The sequence below is a fragment of the Centruroides vittatus genome, unplaced genomic scaffold (genome assembly GCF_030686945.1).
Source record: "Centruroides vittatus isolate TY-2023 unplaced genomic scaffold, ASM3068694v2 contig_550, whole genome shotgun sequence".
NCBI classification, from domain to species: domain Eukaryota; kingdom Metazoa; phylum Arthropoda; class Arachnida; order Scorpiones; family Buthidae; genus Centruroides; species Centruroides vittatus.
This window is the reverse complement of record NW_027122327.1, coordinates 28,568-50,075: the sequence shown is the minus strand read 5'-3', so window position 1 is coordinate 50,075 and position 21,508 is coordinate 28,568. Positions and strand designations below refer to the sequence as shown.

At 36.3% G+C, this 21,508-nt stretch overlaps 1 protein-coding gene across 1 annotated transcript in view; it reads right to left on the bottom strand.

Moving 5' to 3' along the window:
* The window catches only part of Hmt-1 (ABC transporter ATP-binding protein/permease Hmt-1), a 28,635-nt gene extending 22,357 nt beyond the window's left edge, over positions 1–6,278 (bottom strand). The window contains exons 1-5 of the mRNA XM_067274622.1: positions 6,117–6,278; positions 4,170–4,677; positions 3,011–3,161; positions 1,487–1,694; positions 1,119–1,214 (exon numbers count right to left, since the gene is read on the bottom strand). Of these exons, the coding sequence (XP_067130723.1) occupies positions 1,119–1,214; positions 1,487–1,694; positions 3,011–3,161; positions 4,170–4,663 (949 nt within the window). The 5' untranslated portion in view covers positions 4,664–4,677; positions 6,117–6,278. The remainder of the gene's footprint in view (positions 1–1,118; positions 1,215–1,486; positions 1,695–3,010; positions 3,162–4,169; positions 4,678–6,116) is intronic.
* Positions 6,279–21,508: the final 15,230 nt, after the last annotated feature.

The following is a 21,508-nucleotide window of genomic DNA, read 5'->3' as shown; positions in this document are numbered from 1 at the left end:
TTTAATTCAATTTTAAATGAAAGATTTAAATTAAAATTTTATATTATCTTTTCTTATTTTAAAAGCAAAATTTAGATTTCATTGTACAGTGAGCTGTTTCATTTATATTTTTGATCCCAATTATAAAATTTACATTGAGATAACTCTACAGAATTAAAAACAAGAACACAATTTCAAATGACTTAAATAATTTGAAAGGAAATATGCATTTTTTATACTAATAAAAACTAGATATTGAGACATAACGCTTAATTTCTCAATGATGTTTGGCATTAACATTGAGACTTGATTCAAAAAGGCTTTCTTAATTCCACACTAGAAGAGAAGAAAGACATCTACTCGGCTGCTTTTAAAGTTTTCATTTTCTCGATGGTATTTCAAATCGGAATTGTGGAAAAATTAATTTACTTCATTCTCACGTGGCCCAAATCTAATTATACGACCTGCCCACCAATAGCCAAGTGTTTAAAACTAGTGAACACTGGTTTGTGGGTTTACACCTGTTCGAAAGGCTGGTCATGTGGAATTCCTAGTTTTTCTTAACACGTGTAATAACTAAATAGGGGATGGTTTCTGACAGAAACTCCTCTCGACAGACCTGAAGACTGCTTGCATGTTGCATTGCCTTATTCCATCAGTGTACTCCAATTATATAACTTAATTTATTTATGTAACTTAAATTCATGAAACAAAATCAAACAGAAATCCATTTTATCCACACTTCTAAATTCTGAAAAAAATTCTGTTTCTCAAATATATTTATTTTATGATAAAAATAAATAGATTTTATACAGCACAGTCTTAATAATTAAATAAATTTGACTAAATAGTGGAAAATCTGATGGCTGAGGTGGTTAAGGTTTGGGATCAAACCCGTGCAGGCCAAAACCCAAAGAATTTTCACAATTGCTGTCTTAGATATGTTAAGTCCCATCCCTCACCGTCATCTCAACACAATGGGTATGAAAAAAAACACTCTTACTAACCACTGAGCAGAAAGAGCAAATAAAAACGAACAGTAAAAAGTGCATGTATTAAGATCTTTGTTAAAGTTATAAACAAAACATAATTGTATGAACATTTTATGCTAAAATATATAATAATAAAAATATAATTACCTTGACCCTGAAGAAACCATAATCCGACGTAAATCAAAATAAAATCCCAATGATATGTTAATGAACTCTCTCCGGGTTGCAACGTCAAACTGTTTACTATAAAAAGAAACTTTAATATATACAGAAGTACGTACTGCAATTAAAATATATTAATTACAATACATAAAGAGTTATATCCATAAATGAAATATCAATTTATACACAACAATGACAATCTAATTTTACACGTAAATCTTGTTGAGCAGACTTAAAGATCTGCTCGTAAAGAAGACTCGAAAGCAATTCAGAAGCAGATTATTAATCGTACGGTAGGAGTTTAAAAATATTTTAATTACTATTTAATAAACTTCAAATTGAGCTCTACTTACCAATCTTCTTATTATACAGAGGTATAAAGATATTTGCAACTCTTCCTAAGGCTAATAAAATAAAACAGAACAACACCCTGAACTGGAGGAAAATATTCTTTTTGGGCCAGATGAAAGGTATCAGCAGTCGAACCTTTTTCCAGAAGTTGGAAAACGTCGATCTCCTGTTGGTCGTCTCGGACTGTGTTGCATTCTCTTCCAGGAGAGGCTAGATAAATATAATTTGTCAGAATTTAGTGTTTTGTTAATTAATCATTAATTTAACTCACACATAGGTAATTCATTCTCTATCATGTAAAATTTTAATAAGTAGAATTAAGCTAATTTTAAAGAACTGATCAAGAGTAGAAATCAAAATCATACTTCAAAATCAATAATCATTATTAAAATGTGTTTGTGATGACACATGGTATTAGTTAATGAGAAGATCTAACTCAGGCTTGAGCAAACTGGGGTTTCTAAATCATTTCCAGCAACTCTAGGAACCATAGTTTGCTAGACCATGTCCATAAGGCCTGCAAAACCTTCAAAAGGCATTTTCCTAAAATATATACTGATAGAATTATAGGATTTGTTACAAAACATTACTTATTACATACACAATTAGTATGTACACAAGTCACTTCGCTTACAGAGCATATTCAACACAAATAAACACAAACATTTGCATATATATGTAGGGAGTATGGAAATATTTTAGTATTTTTAAAGGGATCCATAAATCTAAATAGTTTGGGAACTACTTAAGAAAATCAGAGAAAAAATTATAGATGTTTAGTTTAAATTCACATGTGACTAGAAACAAGTTCATTTGACACTGTATAAAACAGTTAAATATGTATTTTCTATGTAAAAATAAATTTAAGAAGAGAAAATTTGTTATTAGAAAAATATGAATCCATGTAAAACATATATAAAATGCTGTTTCATTTTTACTTACAATATATTAAGAATTACTAAATTTAATAACAGTGATTGCAATATCTGAATATCAAGATATATCTATAATACATTATTTGATGTAAAGAAATGATAACTGTTTATCATACTTGACACATAGAGCAATAATTTGTATTTCCTTATATAAATTATCATTTTCTTGTTTCTCACATGTGATTTTCTATACATTAATTGTATTTAATTTGTTTCAAATGAAACTTGTCACAAACAATATGAATTATGACACCATTACAATGCTAGTGGCAATAACAGTGTTAAATTTACACCACATCCTAATCTGTGTCTAATCTGCAACATATTTTGTAAAATATGAACATTTTAAATAAAGTATCAAATTAATATCTGGCTCACTACTTTTTATAATAATAAACAAACAATAGAATCAATTTCTAGAATGGGATCTTGCAAAAATTTCAAATGAAACATTGTTAATACGACAACCAATCTTACCCTGTTATGAAATTACCTTGAGCCATCGAATATGAAGAATGTAACTTTCTCAAATATTTAGTAAAAACAGGAAATAAAATACAGGTTAATATACAGATATAATGACATACTTACTGCATTCTGGTCGATTTGAATTTGCTGCCAACTGTATATAAAATAGTCTTTTGAACTTGGAATTCCCGGAGCTTTCAATCCGACGACAAACATCGTCATGGATAGGACGTAACGTAGAATAAATAAACCAAACTCCACGTAATCAGACGAACTAAAGAGGAAAGTATTGCAATTAATTTAAATATAAAATAAAAGATTTTGCAAGTTTTTAACTTATAACAACTCTGTAAGCAATGCAAAAGTATGGACTTGTCTGAAGACAAAGTACAAACAAGAACAGTATTGTTTTTGAGTTTTAACTTAACAATATTAGGAATATCCAGAATAAAACATTAACCTTACTTCGGTTCAAACATTCACTCCTGCAAAGTGAGCAGTATATTATCAAATGATACAAAACACAAACTCTTTGCTTTTAGTCATGCAAACAATTTAGAACTGTATCATAACACTGCATATTCTTGACATCATAAATAGTATTGTCTCTATCAACTTACCTTAGAGATTGAGTGGAATTCATAATATATAACACAATAGAGTGGAATATCCTCTACTGTTATATATTATAAATACAGGATTAGTCAAGTCTCCAGATAAATTACAGACTATACTTGTAATGTCTGTGTGCACATAATATCAATGTCCTGAGTCGTAACTATTTTCAATAATACTGAAAATTTGCATATTCACAATAATACTATGAATAAATTTATTAGAAGTTAGTCTCTTAGATTCTTATATGCAATTTGATGTTTGAATATGCAACAGAAGCCTTCTGTTGGTATTGGAACTGGACCTTTCATCTATCTATCTTTGAAAGTAAAGACTTGGGCCAAGATGTGTTAACCTCCACAAGGATGTGTGTTTACTTAAATGTTACCCAAACAGATCCTAATTTGTGTCTTATAAGTGATTATATAATAAAATAAACCTTTCATCTATGTATAGAGACTTTTGAATCATGTATATAAAGTGAACCATTTAAAACAAAAAATATGTTTGTTACAGCTATGAGTTATCTGTAAAAAATTAACTTAGAATTAACCTTGAGAGTTCAATAACAAACATCAGGTTTGATTTTAACTTTACTCTCACTCTTATCTTGATTCTCTTTATATCTTCGAACAGTTTTAAATACATTAAAAATTCTAATACTTACTTCCTTAAAGCAAACCACCAGGCTTTATTTTTCAGATTTAAAAATGCTAAATTCTCGTTAATAAAAACCAACGTCCAAAATATTAACAGAACTAAGCCGTGTCCCCGCGTCGGTATGCTGGGAAGAGCTCTCCATCTTTCCAGAAAAACAATTATCAAGGAGCACGGCCAAGCCACGACGGTCATCGACACGTGAAGTATGGCGTATCCGTAAACTCTCTTCTCTAGTACCGTCGCTTGTAAAATGAAACGTACGAAAGCTAAAATAGGTAAAATTAGAGTCGTCACTATCTGCAGTTTGAATAGGAACGTTTTTGGTAACAGTCTGTGGTCCAGAACCGTCGAGTACTTCCTGTATATTCCATACTGAATTCCACCCGCCACACACAGGAACGTAAATATGATAGAAGTGGCAACGGTATCGATGAAACAGTGGGAGATTCCGTGATCGATCCAAACTTGAGATAGGGTGACGTTCGGAGGACAATAAAGCATCGTATTAAATTCACCTAAAAAATACAAATATGGAGATTACTAAGTCACATTATATACAAAATTCATAAATTTTTTCATCTTTTAAAATAATTAAAGATTTAATCTTAAGTGTTAGAACTTGAGTCATGAATTGAGACTATTATAAAAACATTATACCAAACAACTGATTACATTTATAACAATATAACAACCGCTTGGATAAAAGCTCATGGAACAATAATGATAAATGATATAACAAGAAATTATGTCACCACCAAGTGAATTATCAAGCTACATTTTAGACTTAAGTATTGGATATAATTTTAACCTAAAACTATATACTCGAACTCAAAATTAGTATGTTTTACAGATACTAACTTCAAAATTACTTCCGATTCTAACATCACCTTATTCGAAGATACAAAACCCAAAATAGAACCCAGGGTGTATCTCTCTTCCTTTCTTCCAACGGCAACATTCTTCTTTCAATTGTCTATGCCTAAAGATGACTCATTAACCATATCAAAAACTTCATCCACTGTTAAAGATGCTTGGAGGAAATGAAACCAAAAATTTCACTGAAACAGTTTCCCATCTGATATAGATTTAAATCTACCACATCCAAATTTAATATTTTAATCAGAAAATAATTAAACTATTCACTTAAAAACAGCATAACCCGGTTAACTCAAATTTGCATTTACTCAGCCACTTTCCTTTCTCAATCCTCTAGCATAATGCATTAAATCAAACCAATTAACTCGACGTTCAAATGTTCCCCCCGACCGATTTGAATTAACCAGGTTCCACCATGTATAAAACTCCTGAATTCTTTACGAAGCAATGCGTTTAAACACACAAATACTTTCGAATAAAATTATGGAGATTAACTAGATGCCACCAAGATAATCTAGTACCTCAAACACAGTATGTGTACATCTACACATTAACAGATTTAAACCTGTTATCTGTCGGGCGTAGGAACGATTACTTCGACACATACAGACGCCACATACAAACTATCGAGTGCAAAGTTTGTGCGTGAATGTGCATCAATACTAGCAAATAACTCATATAACCACACTCCCCATAATTTTCCAAATCATTTAAAGAGATACAGAAATATGATCCACTACTTTTATTTCTATTAAATACCATGTGTTTAGAAAGAATATTCATACAGAAGGCCAACAATACAGACTCGGTATGTGATAATGTAAATCTCTTTTATAAATCGTAGTAAGTGAAATGTTTATTTTAAGCTATTTACACGTGATTTAAGTCAGTAAACAATCTAAAGGCGTTAGGAGAAGCTGCCATGCAGGGGCAGTGTACATATAAGGCTAACTACAGCCTTTATGACATTAACAGCATGGTTTAAACTTCAGAATACAAATTCCAACCGGCTCTAGATTTTCGGTATTAATAAATCAGCTGTATATTTATCAGAAAATATAAAATAATTAACTTTTACCAAATTTATGCAAATATCAAGAATCTGAATTCGTCACCGCTCATTTTTTTAATTATTAATTTAAATAACTTGTCCTTAAACACTTAAAACAGTAAATAATTAAGGAAAATAAGGTTATTCGCTTCAAACGAAAGTAATTCCGCCAAACACCTCTTCCTGCCACTTATACTTACTAAACAATAGTTCCACTAGCTTCGCCAGGGGGCGATTCCGCTTTATGATTTTACAACTGGAAATTAAATAAATAATTATTATTAGTTTAAAGAGATTTTATTCCATAAAAATATAAAATTATTAATTTATTTTTTCTTTAAATAATTTCAATTTAAATAAAATCTTGACTTGGAAGGTATGAAAACGGAAATAGTGTGCTCCGAGGGCATGCCAAGTAATGCCACCAGAGTGCGTTAAAATCTCCTTTCAGGTACAAGGTCTGTATAAGCACAGCCTACAATAAGAAACAGCCTAGTCAAATGGGGGAAATCCCATTGAAGAGTTGTGTCCAAACGAAAATATTTTCTCCCGCTAGATGGAGCCACACAACGGACCATAACAACACACACTGATTAAGTTATCCTAGCTACATGCTGTCATATGTTCGTGAAATAAAACAGTAATTCAAACAGGATATAGCAAATTATTGATTTTTTTTAATTAAGATTTTGCCCGGATTTCTGCAGAACAATCTAAAACAATAGACATGTTATCAATAATTATCTAGACGGTTAAATGCGATAATAATTAATGGGCTAGATGTACTGTACCTATTCTGGTCATATTAAAACAATTTTCAACTTTAAAAAATATTTTTATATCCTTACAATTTTTTAAAGCAATGAAACAGTAAAAATAATGCAAAAAACATGTTCTCTTTTACTTTATTACAATAATTTTTATTAATTTTAACATTTTATAAACAAAATTTAAATTTTTTAAAATATACAGAAATCACGAGTTTTCACCAGGCCTGTACCAGTTGTGGCCACCCCATGTTTATAGAGGTGCCACTTTTATTATTTTTCTTGATAAAGCTTTATTATTTGACGTTTTGGGTCTATGATTCTCCTGAATATAAGTGTCGTTCACAGTTCTTATGTAGTTGGAAATGAAGGGTCTGATGAATTTTCTTAGAATTACATTACACAGTATATTTTGGTGTCCATCTTTACCATGCCCATGATAGGTGCAGGGGATTTCACTGATGCAAGTATGTCCAAACAGTCGGAACATTCAATTTTCTCTTCGGTGATACGTACTAAGTATCCAGCAATGTATGCCATTGTAGCAGATTGAATGTTTGGCTTTATAATATTGGAAGGTCTAATCTCTAGCTGTTTCAGTTGTGGCTCAAATGCTTAGTAACTTCCTTGATAGTATAGTTCTTATCCATGCATGCCTTTAAAAATAATAAATTATTATTATAATGATTACTTTATTAGGTATATTAAATTAAATTAAATTAGGTCTATTAAAGTAATTTATTAATCAAAATATAATACCTGATTTACAATAATGGACATGTCTTCATTAGGAGACATCCATTCCTCACAATCTAAGCTTTCTGCATTGCTTTCAAGGGATGCACTAATTAGTCCTGTTTTAAGAATTGTATGCAGTCCTTGCATTATGCTGCAGGCGTTTGTCTGGTCATTGAATCCAGACATGGACCGCAGTCCACTAAAAAGGTTCTCTATATCATCTGAATTGAATTTTCTGGTTAATATAAAATCAAAACCATTCTCCAACAAATACCTGATACACAGAACAGTAGATCTGGTTGTGAGACAAGCAGCTTCATAAGTTTGCTTACTGATAAATTGAACATTGGGACTGTCACAGCTATCTTTCCAGGACTGTAAATATCCCAAAAACTCACCATCCAACCAATTGAGCCTTTCATCATTAGCAGAAACAAACTGCATCACTGTTGCATTTCTGGAATGAATGTGGTGTTGAGTATTGCTGATATTGTGAATAGCAAACCATTTTTGCATCATTTCCAAATACTCAATTGTGCCCTCGGCCTCAACAAAGTTCCAGTTCCCAAACCTGTGTCCGTGCTTCTGTAAAAACTTCAGTGCAGCAATTACATTTTGGCTGCATATGTCCACTGCACGCTTAACCTTCATCTTATCAAAATTTGTTGGATAGACATGTTTAAAAGTTAAGCATCTTACTGGTTTAATAACATGATCTCTCTGTAGGTGAAACAAGTTTCGGAGAAATACACCACTAATATGTTTTCCATGATTCACCATTACCCTACTGTGAGGTTTGCCGAACGACTGCGTTAGTCAAAATGTCGCACGGTCACGATCCACGTGTGGGAGTGAAAGAAACTCTCAAGAGACAGGTTTTCATTCGTAACCCGTTTATATAACAAAAGGTGCTTACAACTACGATACACTTTTATCAGCGGCGGCGTTCGAGTCTTCTGGGCCTTCTCTCGGAATCGAAAGTCCACAAGAAAAGTCCTCCGATGTTTCGCAGGAGTATGATGGCCCCGGGGCGCACTGTTCAGCTTCTCGAGGGAAAGTTCCGGACGTAGGGACGATTCAGATAACACGTGACAAATCCAAGGGAGTGGGTGACCTTCCAAAAGAGATGTAATCCAACTGCCGAAGATCACGAAAAAAAACCCCGTCGTAAAATCGCGAGACAAAGCTCTAAGAGCCAAGAACCGAGAGAACTAATAACCGAGAACCTCACATCCCTCTTTCTCAGGGTTTTTATAACTTTCTTTTGAGTCCCAGATCGAACATTCCGATAGGTCGATGTCGACTTGCCTCCGCTCTCTAATTGGTCCCCCCCTCGTTACGCATTGTAACGAGATCGAAACCCAGGTCGTTGGATGAGTCAACATCGACTGACAATTCGATTCCTATCGAAGATGTTCGATCTAAGTACTCAAATTCATCTATTGTTTCAACCTGAGAAGAATGACTTTCTCAGAAATTTCTACAGACATGTCCTTTTATGGACACGTAATATTCATTTTTCGTTTTACTATTTTTTTCTTGTCTGACGGTTTCTTTTTACAACGTTAATTTATAATAACAACAATTATTATTATTTGCTTCTTTACAAAAATTAGAAAAAAAAAAGATTTTCTTATTTGCACAAATAGTAGGCCCAGACGGCCGGATGGCCGAGCGGTAAAGGTGGCAGCCTACCGCTCTGGGGGACCCGGGATCGAATCCGAACGGGTCGAATAATCCCCAGGAATTTTTCGGGGGGTGGTCCGTTCGGATACGTCGGGCCCCGTCCCCACCCGGTCGCCCCATTGTGGGCCTGGCCGAACCCATAATGGGCCTACTGAAAAGAGGCCCTCTTAGTGCCCACAGGGCGGAAAGAGTTAAAAAAAAAAAAAAAAAAAAAAAAAATAGTAGGCCCACTTCCGAAGCTTCACAGGGCTCTCCGCCATTTTTAAAATGTTGCTGTGGAGTAGCGACATTTTACCTGAGAGCGTTGTACGCTGTCAGTTCATTCTCCGCTTGCTTTTCTCGCGCCCGTTTGGTTTCGCGTGACATCACATGACTATATCCGAAGGTTTCTACAAATGATCAAATAACAATCACGGTTACATCGAATAACAAATTTTTAACAAATTATAAATTTTTCCGACAATTTTAACTTTTACATTTAAGTTCTATGCTACATTTTTTTTCCTTTTTTTGTGCAACGTTCACGAACATTTGGTGTTGTATTCAATTCGATTTGAACATTTAAATTACATTTGTCGGTACGCAAACATTTTACGTTTGTAGACTGAGCAATTCATAACAATCACCATATTCCATTTCCATTTCTGAAAAAGCCGAAAAAGGGGTTTTAAAATTGAATATGTCCACGTTTCTTTTCAGGTTCTTGGGAACACAAACAGGGATTCGATATTTAGTTCAATCGGTCTGTCACATGCAAAATGTAGAAGCTACTTCCGACGCACGTGGACATGTAGAGTCCGAAGATCACGTGTCACCTGTAGGTTTTCCAACAAAAAGGTTTTTCTTCTTTTTTGGACATTTGGAGTGGACTACTCCATTTCCGTTCTGAATCGTATGAGTATGATGGGGTGTCTGCACAGACAGTGAAAGTTTGTGTGTTCCCCATTTTCTCCTCAGACATACCAGTTTTCTAGATGTCAGTCTTCTGAACAAGACACAGTTATCTGTCATCGGAGTTGATGCAGATTACCACTAATCGAGGTCATGTAGTTCGAAGATGACAATTTCTTCAATTTTGACTCATTCTGTTGAAAGTTCGACGTTTCTTGAACCTTTTCTGATGATGATTTCAACTTTCTCTTTTCGAATATCGTCATTTTCTTCCGAATCGGTTCTTTTGATGGTTGCTTTGGTTGTGACAGACAGTTGTTTTGCACGCGTTTAAAAATGGGAGGAAAAAATTTTCCTCATATTCCGATTATATAAATTACTCAATCTATGACAGATATTTGCGCTCCTCGTGTTTCTCTCGCGACAATTTTAAACTCGTAAAACGCTGGTGTACACAGAAAATTTCACATTCAAGGTTTACAAAGTTGACATAACTAATAATTCCGCGTTCGCGACATAAAACAGAATCTTTTTTTTTGCTTCACAAAAAAAAATTTGTTTATGTAGTAGTTGTTAATGACTCCTCTTCCTCATGATAGTCTCTTTTGCTGGGTGAAAGAGATTACCATTTACAATCTTTGAAGAGTCCGATAGGTGTAGGTGACGGCAGGCGCTCGTGACCCTGGCCTCGCGGTAAAGCCCTTGTTACTTCCGCATCTGTTCCCATCTGTTCAATCGGTAGTGTGATTTTTGACGAGGTCGGAAGAACCCATGGATATTCTTGCACAGACCCCCGACTTCTAAGGGCATAATTATGTGAAGGTTGTGCAGTGGACATCTGTTGGTTGCCTACCAGCGTTTCTGTTGTGTCTGGTTGGTCCGACTTAATTGATTCTAAAATAAATTCATCCCAAGGGTCTCTAGATATAGGCGACTGAGGTTCTGAGGCGGATGACTCGGTAGCCTTTGCTTCGGACTTAGTTTCGTCCGTCGCAAAAAATCCGAACTCCATTCGCGCCAGAGCGGGTTTCATCCGGTTAGCGTGAGTGTGCATCCTTTTCCCGTTATGCACATGCTGGACGATAAAGTCGACCGGGCTTGTCTCCGCTACTATCCTATAGGGTCCTTGCCATCTTGGAGCTAGTTTTCGCTTTAATCCCGATGGGACCGTTACTTCCGTTACGAAAACTCTGTCGCCTATAGAAAATTTGTAGGGCTTATTCCTTCGCTGTTGATACGCATTTCTATCCAGTGCGGCTTTTTCTGCATGTTCTTGGGCCAGCTTGTGTGCTATCGCTAGTCTCACCCTCAGTTCGCTTGCATAATTTTCGCTAATATCGTAACTCGGTCGGTTGGGTTCAGTTACGACATAAAATGGATAAATTGGGTCTCTTCCGTACACTAAATAATATGGCGTCTCGTTGGTACTGGAATGAACGGTGGTGTTGTACGCGAATAGGGCGTAAGGAACCATTTCATCCCAATTGCGCTGGTCTTTATCTACATAATGCGTTAGTATATCTATTAAGGTTTTGTTTAAGCGTTCCACCATGCCGTTGCATTGTGGGTGGTATGCAGTGGTGAGAAGTCTTTCTATGTGCAGGAGATCACAAACTTCTCGCATCATTTTCGAAGTAAAATTTGCACCTCTATCAGTCAACAATTGTTTGGGTACTGAATGTCGTAAGATCACCTGTGTAACGAACGCTTTGGCGACGGTTTTAGCAGTAACGTCTGGTAATGGCACTGCTTCTGCCCATCTAGAAAAGTGATCTACAAAAACTAAGAGATACTTGTTGCCATTATTAGAGGTAGGAAAAGGACCTTGTATGTCTAAAGCTGTTCTCTCAAATACCTTTGTGATTTTAGGGAATGTTTGTAAGGGAGCTTGATGTCCGTGTAGAGGACGTCGTCGCAAACTACATTCCTGACACGTCTGGCAATAATGTATGATGTCTTTGTTCATTTCGGGCCAATAAAACTGCGTCTGTAATTTTTTTCTCAGCTTCTTCGCGCCTAAGTGTCCCGAACTTGGAATATCGTGGAACAACTTCAAAACGTATTCGACCAAAATTTTAGGGATGACTAATCTGTCCCAAGTTTCGTTTCTTTCCGGGTTTGTCCTTCTATGATATAAGGTTTGATCTGCGTCTACATAAAACTCGCTACCATCTGTGTTCAGACCCTGTTCCGACGGGGATAGGTTTTCTGTTAGGCGTCGTCTGATTTCCTTACAGAAAGGGTCCTCCAATTGTTGTTCCCGAATCTGAGCCTTACTATATATTGGGTGCATCTCAATTACTGGAGCTATAGGTACTCGACTTAATGCGTCCGCATTAGCGTGTGCTTTTCTTGGACGGTGTATGATCTCAAACTGGTACTCTTGTAATGCTAAATTCCAACGACTCAGCCTTGAACTTTCGTCTTTGACGTTGATTAGCCATCTAAGCGGTCTGTGGTCAGTTATGATTTTAAATTTTCTACCATAGAGATAAGGTCTAAAATATTTTATTGCCCATATAACTGCTAGACACTCTTTTTCTGTTGTACTATAGTTTCTTTCGGCTTCCTTGAGTAACCGACTAGCATAGGCTACAGGGAGTTCACCCCGCTCGTCTTCCTGCGATAATACGGCTCCAATTGCAGTGTTCGATGCGTCGGTTGCCAAAATAAAAGGACTACCAAAATCTGGTGATCGCAAAAGGGGAGCAGACACCAAAATTTCCTTTAGCCTTTCAAACACCTCTTCGTGTTCTTTGGTCCAGTGAAATTTGTTATCTGCCTTAAGCAGGTCTGACAAAGGCTTAGATATTCTTGCATACTGAAAAATGTGCCTCCTATAGTATCCCGTTAATCCTAAAAAGGCCCTCACCTCACGCTCATTGCTTGGTCGAGGGAAGTTTTTCACGCATTCGATCTTCGAGGGGTCGGGTCGAATCCCTTCTTCCGAGATTTCGTGCCCTAAAAATTTTATCTGTCGCTTCATAAAACTACACTTTTTTGGCTTTAGTTTTATTCCAGCACTTGCTAGGCGTTGAAAGACGAGCTCTAAGCGTTCTGGATGCGAGTCAACGTCAGAACTAAACATCATGACATCGTCCATATAGACTAAGCAAATTTTGTGTTTTAGGGCCAGTTAATATCAGATCTGCAAGCCGTTGAAAGGTTGCAGCTGCATTACAAAGTCCCATAGCCATCCGGTAAAATTGGTAATGTCCTGATGTGGTACTGATTCCGGTCTTTTCCTTCGTGTCGGGATTCAGGGGTAGCTGCCAATACCCACTTAAAGTGTCCATTGTGGAAAAATACTTTGCCTTCCCAAGTAAGTTTAATGACTCCTGGATGAGAGACAAAGGGTAAGGATCTATTTTTGTTACTTTATTTAATTGCTTAAGTCCACCACAAATCTCCAATTTCCATCACGTTTCTTTACCAAAAGAGCTGGTGCCGACCACGGGAACCTGGACGGTTCAACTACCCCGCTGTTCACCATTTCGCTTACTAGATTATCCATTAATTCCCGCTGAGCATACGGAATGCGATAAGGAGCACGATATATTGGTGCGCTATTTCCTGTTTCTATTGTATGTTGAATTGAATCGCAATACCCTAAGTCAAAGTCGTGCTTTGCAAATACTTGCTGATATTTGTACAATAAATCGATTAAAAAAAATAATTTGTCCTTACCTACTTCCTTCAAATCAAATAAACTAAAAAATTAAGCTCTGGTCATAAGATTCTCTTCCACCAGAGATATCCTATCCAGTTTCGCCTCCTCCTTGGATTCTTCTTCCGCTTGAAAGTATGCGCCTACTTTACTTCCTCGTTTTAGCTTTAGGGGCTGCGTGCTTACATTCATTATCCTTACGGGAACAGTTCCGTTTTTGGGAACCTTCACTAACACGTTAGCGACTACAAGATCCTCCCTTTCAAGTGGACATGGCTCAACTACACCTATCTGGCTATTAAGGGGCTTTACTCAAAACCATTATCTGCCTATAAAAAATAAACAAAAATCGACACAAATCTTACGGTTCGAAGATTTAGTAGACACTCTGATAACACAGTGCGATTTAAAATCCGTCCGCACTAGACTTGGAAACGACAGGCGCTTCCAAAAACGAAATAATGACTTGACGCGTCCAAAGATACAAAGCAAATCATGACGTCGGCAAATCAGCCCAGCCACTTAGGGGCGAAGACCCTTTACCATCGCACTATATAATCCATACCTAGCTAACGTGGGAGAGAGAGGATTGCCTATTCAGAATACAACTAAAATGCGCGGTTAGTAGAATCGCAATTGCCGAAACACAGTCTAAAAGAAACAGGGGATAGAAGAATCAATATATAAGTTATATTAACATAACGAAAACTTTTATAAACCATAGAAAAGTTTAAAATATTCTAAAACTGTTTGAGAAGCGAAGCAACTAAAGAATTAACCAGGCATTTTGCTTTTCAAATAGCTTTATAGACTTTCCATATTTCCACCGAAATATTACAAGACATTTTTCATTAAAATGCTACCATTAAAGAAAATGCAGTCTTGTAATATTTCGGTGTAAATGATAATTGAATTAGAAATGCCTTGTGTGTTATGCGAAAAATGTATATACGAATTTCGGGGCTACACTGCTATATAAAGGAATTTATATAAGATTTCAGTACTTAGATGTGACGAATAGAGTAAGGTTCGAGAGAATTAAGTGGACGATAATCATTTTTGCATAATTTGGCCACGTAAAATGAAAAAATACACACATTTATGTCGAATGGAAAATTTAATACGGTTATCTTTTATTGTCGTTAAGCAATTGTTATCGTTGTTACGAAATACATTGTCGTTTGCATTGTTGAAGGCTAAATGACGAATTTTACAATAAAAATGGGGATTTCACGGGGGTTGGAAAGGGATTACATAGTTGTAAAGCAGAAAAATTGATTGGGAAGTGCAGGAAGCGTGCGATTGTGTGTGTGTGTAAGAATAAATGAATGGACGCGCGTGAAACGGACTGGAGCAAGGTCCGGTGCAGCGTTCATATTTATATTATTTCTATTTTTGGTTTTTTGGTGATCCAAGGGGGTTCTTCCAACGGGACGTGGGCCCCAGGGCCGCCGATAAAGCGAAAATCCCACAGGGGGCCCGTAGGGCAGCTTAAGAACGAAATAAGACTGGAGAGCTGCCCAGCTACAAAAAGGGGCCTGCAGGGCGGAACCGGAATCCGTATCTTAATCCGGATGTAATCGACCAACTGCGAGATTAGCGCAGGGCGCCGGATCGGCCCAACAAGCAGGCAGTTGTCCCGGGGAACCCCCCCGGCCGAGCAAAGGAGCTCGGATGCCTGTTGCATTACAGATTGTAAGCAACTGGCAATAATAAGTCTATTGTTGGCGCGCGGAATTGTTAATGAATTTAATAAAAGCCAAACAATTTTTCGCGCTTATTCCTGGTGTTTCACAAGTCTAAACCATTTATTTACAAAACTGCTTCTCAAATTTTAAAAGTTTTATTCGAATTTCCATCTGAAACGGGCTGCATTTGAAAAAATTGTACTGTACACCTATGAATTTCCACTGTCGCCGCCGTCTGTCCGGCTGTCTTCCTTTGTAATCCGGAACAGCAGCGCTAGATAGATAAGTCGTGAGCAGATGTGGAAACTATAGGGTCGGAAGGCCCCGATTAAATATATACGAACTTCCGATGCAAACCGAAAGTCGCGTTATTTCAATTCAAACGTTTTCACTCAAAGGTGTTAGATAGACGTTAAAGGAAAAGTATGATGTACACGGATAAGCCACTGGTAATTTCAGGCGGAGAGCACATATTTTACCGTAAATTAATTTAAAATACAATTAAAAATTGCAGTTTACAGTTTTCGCCCATCTCTCTTCAGTCTATAAACAATAAAATTGTTTTCTAGCATACAGTTAATAATTTTGCTTTTTAAACAAAGATGTAAAATACGAAAATAACTTAACAAAGGTACAATCCGCCACAGAGTTTACACCGATATTTTGGGCCTGTCGCGATCGCGTAACATTGTTCTTTTATTTTTATATATGACGTCATCTATTAACATTCTGCTATTCAAATTAGTTAAGATATAATTATTTTTAATCGCTACATGTTCTACAAATTTCTGTAGATATACATGGTGTTGTAGAAATAAAATTTTAATATTATTTTTACTGCATTGCGATTCGGTATTTTTGAATTTAAACTCGAACGGATCACCGGTGTTCTCTTCCGCACTTAATATTCCGTTAATTAATTAACTCATCTGCCCGTGTTTTTCTGTAATCCGAGTACGGGCCACCGTGTAATTTCTTTACAAGATATTCTTCTAAGTAGAATTGCGAAAATGTACTAACGGTCTACATTTGCTCCCTCCCCCCTTCGGGTTTATGAGTTTTGAATGTAATTTCTAATATATGCGTTCTACTCTTTGATAGAATTTCAGTTGTGGAACACTCTTCTAGTTCTATAAAATCGTCATTCTTTCCCATTCGTTAGCAACTGAACTAAGTTATTCTGCTTTATCCGCCAGAAGAACAATTGTATTATTGTGTTGTAGGCTTAGAGAAACATTTTCAACTCCTTCCTGTCGACCAACTGCCGAAATTTAAATTCGAAGAAACGCGTAATATTTTTTGTAATAAATAATATATTTTGAGACTTGAATATTTGAAATGTATCTAAAATAAAATCAATATAAAATAGTTTTTCTTTCGTATTCAAATTTCCGTTTTCCGCAGGAAATTCTTCTCCAAATTGCCGCGGGCCAAGTCTAAATGCAGCCTGTCAAATCTTTGGCGACTTGTCGCTGATTTCTGGTGTTTACGATTAGAATAATTTCCATGCGTTTCTTCTTAAGACCGCTCTTGCGCAAGAAAAAGTAATGCGGAAAAAGAATACAGAAAAGTAATTCTATAGTGGTTCTGTGCGAAATATACATCGTGTCCTCGTCAGATCCGGAAAAGAATTTACGCAATCGGATATTATTGTAATGACGTCACGGCCGAGATGGGGGAAAACGTTATTGTAGCATTTAGTTGGCATGTCTGCGTGTCGATGGATGGAATCTCTTCTATAGACGATTGCATAAAATTCCGATTGCTCTTTTACTTCAAATACTATATTGCTTCGAAACTCTTTATTATGCAGTGGTGATGACGTAAATCTATACTTGATTGCTATCGGTGCAAGAAAGTCCTTTTCCCTATTGCGTAAAAGGAAAGTTAGACACGATTTTCTGCACTGGTTTTGTGGTACGGAAAGGGAAAATTTCTCTAAATACGTTTTCCGCAATTTTTTCCTTAAGGGGCTTTACTCAAAACCATTATCTGCCTATAAAGAAATAAACAAAAATCGACACAAATCTTACGGTTCGAAGATTTAGTAGACACTCTGATAACACAGTGCGATTTAAAATCCGTCCGCACTGGACTTGGAAACGACAGGCGCTTCCAGGAACGAAATAATGACTTGGCGCGTCCAAAGATACAAAGTAAATCATGACGTCGGCAAATCAGCCCAGCCACTTAGGGGCGAAGACCCTTTACCATCGCACTATATAATCCATACCTAGCTAACGTGGGAGAGAGAGAGAGAGATTGCCTATTCAGAATACAACTAAAATGCGCGGTTAGTAGAATCGCAATTGCCGAAACACAGTCTAAAAGAAACAGGGGATAGAAGAATCAATATATAAGTTATATTAACATAACGAAAACTTTTATAAACCATAGAAAAGTTTAAAATATTCCTAAAACTGTTTGAGAAGCGAAGCAACTAAAGAATTAACCAGGCATTTTGCTTTTCAAATAGCTTTATAGACTTTCCATATTTCCACCGAAATATTACAAGACATTTTTCATTAAAATGCTACCATTAAAGAAAATGCAGTCTTGTAATATTTCGGTGTAAATGATAATTGAATTAGAAATGCCTTGTGTGTTATGCGAAAAATGTATATACGAATTTCGGGGCTACACTGCTATATAAAGGAATTTATATAAGATTTCAGTACTTAGATGTGACGAATAGAGTAAGGTTCGAGAGAATTAAGTGGACGATAATCATTTTTGCATAATTTGGCCACGTAAAATGAAAAAATACACACATTTATGTCGAATGGAAAATTTAATACGGTTATCTTTTATTGTCGTTAAGCAATTGTTATCGTTGTTACGAAATACATTGTCGTTTGCATTGTTGAAGGCTAAATGACGAATTTTACAATAAAAATGGGGATTTCACGGGGGTTGGAAAGGGATTACATAGTTGTAAAGCAGAAAAATTGATTGGGAAGTGCAGGAAGCGTGCGATTGTGTGTGTGTGTAAGAATAAATGAATGGACGCGCGTGAAACGGACTGGAGCAAGGTCCGGTGCAGCGTTCATATTTATATTATTTCTATTTTTGGTTTTTTGGTGATCCAAGGGGGTTCTTCCAACGGGACGTGGGCCCCAGGGCCGCCGATAAAGCGAAAATCCCACAGGGGGCCCGTAGGGCAGCTTAAGAACGAAATAAGACTGGAGAGCTGCCCAGCTACAAAAAGGGGCCTGCAGGGCGGAACCGGAATCCGTATCTTAATCCGGATGTAATCGACCAACTGCGAGATTAGCGCAGGGCGCCGGATCGGCCCAACAAGCAGGCAGTTGTCCCGGGGAACCCCCCCGGCCGAGCAAAGGAGCTCGGATGCCTGTTGCATTACAGATTGTAAGCAACTGGCAATAATAAGTCTATTGTTGGCGCGCGGAATTGTTAATGAATTTAATAAAAGCCAAACAATTTTTCGCGCTTATTCCTGGTGTTTCACAAGTCTAAACCATTTATTTACAAAACTGCTTCTCAAATTTTAAAAGTTTTATTCGAATTTCCATCTGAAACGGGCTGCATTTGAAAAAATTGTACTGTACACCTATGAATTTCCACTGTCGCCGCCGTCTGTCCGGCTGTCTTCCTTTGTAATCCGGAACAGCAGCGCTAGATAGATAAGTCGTGAGCAGATGTGGAAACTATAGGGTCGGAAGGCCCCGATTAAATATATACGAACTTCCGATGCAAACCGAAAGTCGCGTTATTTCAATTCAAACGTTTTCACTCAAAGGTGTTAGATAGACGTTAAAGGAAAAGTATGATGTACACGGATAAGCCACTGGTAATTTCAGGCGGAGAGCACATATTTTACCGTAAATTAATTTAAAATACAATTAAAAATTGCAGTTTACAGTTTTCGCCCATCTCTCTTCAGTCTATAAACAATAAAATTGTTTTCTAGCATACAGTTAATAATTTTGCTTTTTAAACAAAGATGTAAAATACGAAAATAACTTAACAAAGGTACAATCCGCCACAGAGTTTACACCGATATTTTGGGCCTGTCGCGATCGCGTAACATTGTTCTTTTATTTTTATATATGACGTCATCTATTAACATTCTGCTATTCAAATTAGTTAAGATATAATTATTTTTAATCGCTACATGTTCTACAAATTTCTGTAGATATACATGGTGTTGTAGAAATAAAATTTTAATATTATTTTTACTGCATTGCGATTCGGTATTTTTGAATTTAAACTCGAACGGATCACCGGTGTTCTCTTCCGCACTTAATATTCCGTTAATTAATTAACTCATCTGCCCGTGTTTTTCTGTAATCCGAGTACGGGCCACCGTGTAATTTCTTTACAAGATATTCTTCTAAGTAGAATTGCGAAAATGTACTAACGGTCTACATTTGCTCCCTCCCCCCTTCGGGTTTATGAGTTTTGAATGTAATTTCTAATATATGCGTTCTACTCTTTGATAGAATTTCAGTTGTGGAACACTCTTCTAGTTCTATAAAATCGTCATTCTTTCCCATTCGTTAGCAACTGAACTAAGTTATTCTGCTTTATCCGCCAGAAGAACAATTGTATTATTGTGTTGTAGGCTTAGAGAAACATTTTCAACTCCTTCCTGTCGACCAACTGCCGAAATTTAAATTCGAAGAAACGCGTAATATTTTTTGTAATAAATAATATATTTTGAGACTTGAATATTTGAAATGTATCTAAAATAAAATCAATATAAAATAGTTTTTCTTTCGTATTCAAATTTCCGTTTTCCGCAGGAAATTCTTCTCCAAATTGCCGCGGGCCAAGTCTAAATGCAGCCTGTCAAATCTTTGGCGACTTGTCGCTGATTTCTGGTGTTTACGATTAGAATAATTTCCATGCGTTTCTTCTTAAGACCGCTCTTGCGCAAGAAAAAGTAATGCGGAAAAAGAATACAGAAAAGTAATTCTATAGTGGTTCTGTGCGAAATATACATCGTGTCCTCGTCAGATCCGGAAAAGAATTTACGCAATCGGATATTATTGTAATGACGTCACGGCCGAGATGGGGGAAAACGTTATTGTAGCATTTAGTTGGCATGTCTGCGTGTCGATGGATGGAATCTCTTCTATAGACGATTGCATAAAATTCCGATTGCTCTTTTACTTCAAATACTATATTCTTTCGAAACTCTTTATTATGCAGTGGTGATGACGTAAATCTATACTTGATTGCTATCGGTGCAAGAAAGTCCTTTTCCCTATTGCGTAAAAGGAAAGTTAGACACGATTTTCTGCACTGGTTTTGTGGTACGGAGAGGGAAAATTTCTCTAAATACGTTTTCCGCAATTTTTTCCTTAAGGGGCTTTACTCAAAACTATTATCTGCCTATAAAGAAATAAACAAAAATCGACACAAATCTTACGGTTCGAAGATTTAGTAGACACTCTGATAACACAGTGCGATTTAAAATCCGTCCGCACTGGACTTGGAAACGACAGGCGCTTCCAGGAACGAAATAATGACTTGGCGCGTCCAAAGATACAAAGTAAATCATGACGTCGGCAAATCAGCCCAGCCACTTAGGGGCGAAGACCCTTTACCATCGCACTATATAATCCATACCTAGCTAACGTGGGAGAGAGAGATTGCCTATTCAGAATACAACTAAAATGCGCGGTTAGTAGAATCGCAATTGCCGAAACACAGTCTAAAAGAAACAGGGGATAGAAGAATCAATATATAAGTTATATTAACATAACGAAAACTTTTATAAACCATAGGAAAGTTTAAAATATTTTAAAACTGTTTGAGAAGCGAAGCAACTAAAGAATTAACCAGGCATTTTGCTTTTTAAATAGCTTTATAGACTTTCCATATTTCCACCGAAATATTACAAGACATTTTTCATTAAAATGCTACCATTAAAGAAAATGCAGTCTTGTAATATTTCGGTGTAAATGATAATTGTGTAGTGTTTTTACTGCTATTAATTTTGCTTCTCGTCACTCC